The sequence below is a fragment of the Hydra viridissima genome, unplaced genomic scaffold (assembly GCF_058129835.1).
Source record: "Hydra viridissima isolate aposymbiotic clone 2 unplaced genomic scaffold, HvirCarnegie_v1 scaffold_1, whole genome shotgun sequence".
Classification (NCBI taxonomy): domain Eukaryota; kingdom Metazoa; phylum Cnidaria; class Hydrozoa; order Anthoathecata; family Hydridae; genus Hydra; species Hydra viridissima.
The window spans coordinates 14,229,600-14,234,954 of record NW_028324300.1 but is presented as its reverse complement, the minus strand read 5'-3'; the positions used below and the strand labels follow the sequence as shown (position 1 = coordinate 14,234,954).

General features: G+C 35.3%; 1 protein-coding gene across 1 annotated transcript; it reads right to left on the bottom strand.

Moving 5' to 3' along the window:
- Positions 1-531: 531 nt before the first annotated feature.
- LOC145181213 (uncharacterized) lies at positions 532-1,936 on the bottom strand. Its single transcript, XM_090094397.1, has 2 exons — positions 1,376-1,936; positions 532-1,126 (listed from the first exon to the last, which is right to left on the bottom strand). Exons 1-2 carry the CDS (start codon positions 1,934-1,936, stop codon positions 635-637), a joined length of 1,053 nt encoding a protein of 350 aa, XP_089950523.1. The 3' UTR covers positions 532-634.
- Between the last annotated feature and the right edge of the window lie 3,419 nt (positions 1,937-5,355).

Genomic DNA, 5,355 nt, shown 5'->3' with positions numbered 1-5,355 from the left:
AAATGAACGTCGCGTGACTTCGTTCAGGTTTTAAGCTCAATGACTTCAAGTTCAAGTTTAATGACTTCAACTTCAAGCTCTATTAGCAAAAATTTTAAAGTGAAGTGAACTGATAAGCCATATTTTAAGCTGAACTTGTATGTGGCTGTACTATTACTGTTATACTCTTCCCTTCTATTCTCCTAGACTCCTACTCTATCCCTTAGATTTGGAAAAAATCACAATCGATGAGAAGCTAACTATGTTCAGGTTCAAAGACATCGGTATAAAGTAAAGTGAAGTGATAACTGGTTTGGTATATGCTAGCAATCTCTGCCCTTCTATTACTTAATAATAAAAATTTGAAGTATACACTACAGTAACATTACAGAAATACAGAATATACAAAAGATATGCTAAAACCCTTTCATTTAATAATCATTCTAGATTTTATAAATCCAATTTCTTAAACATGTGAAAAAATTATTTGCATATTATCGATTACCTAATCTAAAATAATCCTAGCATGCTTCCCTAGTAAAGAATATTTAGTTGTCCGCTTCCAGTCTTTCAATCTCATTTTTTTGTGCAAGTTCCTGGCCTTGGGAGCCTAAATGATGTCTGTCTCACCTTTCCAGTTCAACAATACTGGAGTTTACATTTTTTTATCATCATCATCATCATCATCATCATCATCATCATCATCATCATCATCATCATCATCATCATCATCATCATCATCATCATCATCATCATTTTGATTTCTGTCTGGAGCAGATCTTGCTGCCATTTGCTCTTCCATGGAGTGGTATTCCCAAATTGGTACAAAGGAGTTTAAGAGATCGAAGTTCTCGTTGATGAAGACCAACTTCTCAGTGGTTTTTGGAGACAACCTGCATCTCTTTTCGTGGACCACCTGTCCAGCTTCACTAAAGGCCCGCTCACTTGAGGCACTTGAGGCTGGCAGGCAATAATACTCCCGCGCAAGTCCTGCCAAGATGGGCATCTCTTTGCGATGTGTCCTCCACCAGTCAAGGACATTAACCTTCGAATCTATCACAGTTGTTTCTCTGAATTTTGCCCACTCAACGGAAATCGGAGGACCCTCAGCTGTAGCATTTGTCTGCCTGAATTGGCTGGACACAGTCTAAAAGAAAGGAAGGAAGTTAAACGTTTAGTAAACTTCATATAACTTTGCTTTCTTTAATCTAAAATTGTTTAAATTCAAATAATTTTTAAAAAGTTCGTTTAACTTTGAACCGCCCCCCTCTCTCCCGTATGGCATCGTATCCTCAAATTAAAATTTTTATGACTTTGTTTGTTCGATTGCATTAAGATTAGTAGATGTATATTTAACTAGCTTTAAAGAAATTTATTTTATATTACACTTAATAGCTGTTAACTTTGCTGCTGCCTTCCAGAATTCAGTCTCACCATCATCTTTAAGAAACTCATCGGTGATCTCATCTGAGACATTGATTGTACCTTGCTGGTTTGACATCCAGTCTGCTGTTGTAGGATGACTGGTTTTCAACTTGTCAAAAATCTCATCCCTGACACCATAAGCGTGCAGTTGTTGGCCTTTCAAAAAGGGGTGCAACAGGCAACCTACAGCATAAGGCATGATGTCACATCCTCCTCTTGGGAATTGTTTCTCAAGTTCTACAATGAGCTCAACCATGAAAGGACCTACTCCAGTGACACTGTTCTTTCTTATTTCTTTGACCCTCAGAGAAGCACACCTATCCACAAGATGAACAATGGCTGTCAGTGCTCTATCAATTTTCTTATCACTCGACATTGACTCAGAGATGACTCGGTTTGTGGTCAGGAGTGGCAGAATGGTTGCAACCAGCTCAAATTGTTCATCCTTAGGAATGGGTGTGGTCCATTCCTTCTTGTCGGCCCGGAGAGCACACAGCACACTTTGAAGATGGTTGATGTCTAGGAGCATCATCTGGACAGAGTTCCATCTGGTTGCGCAAGGAGCAGCGATCTTTCTGTAGGGTACTGAAACAAAAACTAAAATAAAATTTCGCAAAAAACTTCGCATGAAATCGTAAACTCTTAGAAAACTTTGTTTGAAATTAAAAAATATTTGTAAAAATTTGACATTAAGTTGTAAAACTTCGTATTCGTATCTACTTAAAAAGTTAAAAATATTACCATTCATCTCGAGGCACTTCTTTTTCAACACCCCTTCAGCAAGAGGAGAGTGATGGACTCGGGCGGAGATTGTCCTGCATGCATCGATAGCAGCCTTGATATCAGGCTGTTTGTTGACAGTCCTTTCCAGCGCCATGTTAAGCTTGTGGTCAATGCACGTGATTGAACCACTTTCAAGATCAGCAATAGTCTCTGACTTCCTCAGTGCAGCTTTTATATTTGAAGCACACACAACAACCCGCTTCTTGACCATTTTGAGTGACTCAAAACGTTTAACGAAGTTGTCCAATTGAGTAGCAATGTTCTGACCAGTGTGCTTACCTGGGAACGGAACAACTCCAACAGTTACCTTTCGTAGAACAAACTCTTTGGTGATGTAATGAAGAGTCACCGCCATGAATGGGTCGCTGTTGCGTGAGGCCCAGATGTCAGTGCTGATTGCAACTCGGTCGCAATGAGGAAGCTCCTTGTCAAACATGCTCTTCATGGCCCTCTGCAGATTCCTATAGAGGAGAGGTAACTTGAAGCGAGCCATGCAGGCACCACTTTTAACCTTAAACCTTGAGTCAAAGTGGGCAAGCAGTCTTTGGAACGGGATAGAGTCACATATGGAGAAAGGCTGATTGTCAGTTGCAAGGTAAATCATGAGCTCCATGTCACCACGAAGTTGAGTGGTGCTCTGTGTTGGATAGCACAGATTCTTTCTGGCTTTTAGAACCCTTTTTCTTTTCCTGTGACCTAAAAAAAATTGTATACATTTGTTAACATTGAATTAACCCCGGATTTCGTTGTTTACATAAAAAAAAAGTTGTATAACTTCGCTACATCGCATTGTAAGATCCATTATGTAACTAACTTACCAGTGCCAACTATTTCCAATTCATCTTCTGCCTCTTCAACTTTGTCCTCCTTGGCAGCTTCTGCCTCATTCTGTATCTTTTGATTCTGACACATTTCGATGTACTCATCCTTATGGTTGGATCGCAGGTGACAACTCAGGGTCGATGTTGACCCAGTATTCATTTTTAGGTCCTTCTTGCAGATATTGCACACACCATAGGCCTTATCTCCTCTGTATTCCTTCAGGAAGTACTGCCAAACCAGCGAGCGATGGGTCTTTGGCATATTTGTTTAGTGTTTTACAATGTTTAAATCTTGTTAAATAACATAAACAAAGTTATAAGGTTTTCAAATTCGTTAAATATAATGTAAACAAATTTGTACGATTTTCATAACCGTAAAATTTTGATTTACAACATTTTGCGGCTCTCAACATCGTTTTAATTAAGTTTTAACAACTTTTAAAGGTTTTCAAAGTCAATTTAATTTAAAGTTACGGCTTGTTACGGCTTTCAACATCGTTTTAATTAAGTTTTAACGACTTTTAAAGGTTTTCAAAATCGATTTAAAATTAAAGCGACAACTTTTTACGGCTTTCGTAACCGTTTAATGAACTTTTTTTCGATGTTTAACGGGTTTCAACTCCGTTTAATTTAAGAAACTTCGCCTAACTGACGGCTTTCAAAGTCGAACAAAAAATATACGATTTCGAAAACCGTATCTCGATTGTTTTACCTCTGGTTGCAAGGTCTTAGAGCATGCTCCTATGCATTGTGTTATCTTAGTATTAAATACTTAGTTATTCTTGCGGTTTGCCATAAATTGGCTTTGCTAAATTTTTTAAAACTGTGACAAATTACTTTCTTTATTGTATTTATAACCATTTTATGTTTAAGTTATTTATCCTTAACTGTATATATTTCTGTTGTTAAACATAAAAATTGAAAATTCAATAATATTCATAAACTGGAAGTCTACAGCAATATAGTAGATGGAGTAGTTCCCTGGACATGAAACAATTGTGATCTTGCCCAGTGGGCATGTATCGTCCGCACGACGTTTTACGGACGTCTTACGTACTTATGGACGTCTTACGGACGTCGTGCGGACGATGCATACCCACTGGGTTTTAGCTACAAAACTAGTTGATATTTTGTATTATTTTTTATATATCTAGTTATAAATGTACTAAAGGAGTTAAGTAAATGATCTCAATTTTTATATCATCATCAGCATTACTTCTTAAAATATATAGTATTAAGCTCAAAACTTGGTTTTATTGCTGTTATCTTTAATAACCAAAAGGAAGTTGATGTTAATGGTTAGACGAGACCAAAAAGTTTCGACTAATCCGACAGATTTTAACATAATTTAGTTTCTATTGTTTAAAACAAGAGATTTGTAACTATGCGCAACTAGCACGTTCGCAAAAAAAAACAATAACGTTGCAAGTCCATCTTTTATATGTCCATGATATAATATAATACGTAAGATTCCAGATGCGGCTCCACCAAAGGAGCCGTACATTTTGAATGCTCTTACATTATTATCTATCTTTAAACCGTAAAAGCACACGACCCACAACAAACAGTCAAGGTTATTGCAACGAACTAATTAGAAAGCTGTCCTTAAATTTGAAGCTTACTCCTTAATAACAATAATTTAAACTTTTCCCTTATCATAGAGCGTATAATATTCAGCTACTTATTCATCGGAAGTTTCCTTTGCAACTAAAACTCCTCGATATGTACAACTTTAGCAAGGCGGCATTGTATTCCTCTTTTTATAAGATTTTTCATTCCGGTTAAGCAAATTGCAATGTACATTTTCTAATTTAAAATTTACCTGCTTTCTTTAAATTTTGTCATTTTTATTTAAGTCGTTGAACTTTTTTCACGTTTTATTGAAAATAGATAGAGCATTTAGCTTTTTAATTAAACTTATTTTTTTCTATAATAAAAACAGATTGAAGGTTAAACCTTTGTGTATTTTCATAAATATCCTGAAATTGAAATGTAAAACTACTATCTTTTTTGTAAACTGTCTTCTTCGAAAAAAAATATCTACTATATGTCTAAAGTAAAATGGAAGATTTTTATATAATTTGACAAACTTAGTTTAAAAGTATTGTTCTTGTATATAAAAAAATTGAAAAAATGATTAAAAAAGATGAAAACATTCTGTTTCTTGCAGCTGGTATGAGTTGGTTAGATGGAATTGTTAACCCAATATTATTTAGACGAGCAAAAAGAATTACAGCCAGCTCTGTGTTATGCATATATATATATATATATATATATATATATATATATATATATATATATATATATATATATATATATATATATATATATATATATATATATATAT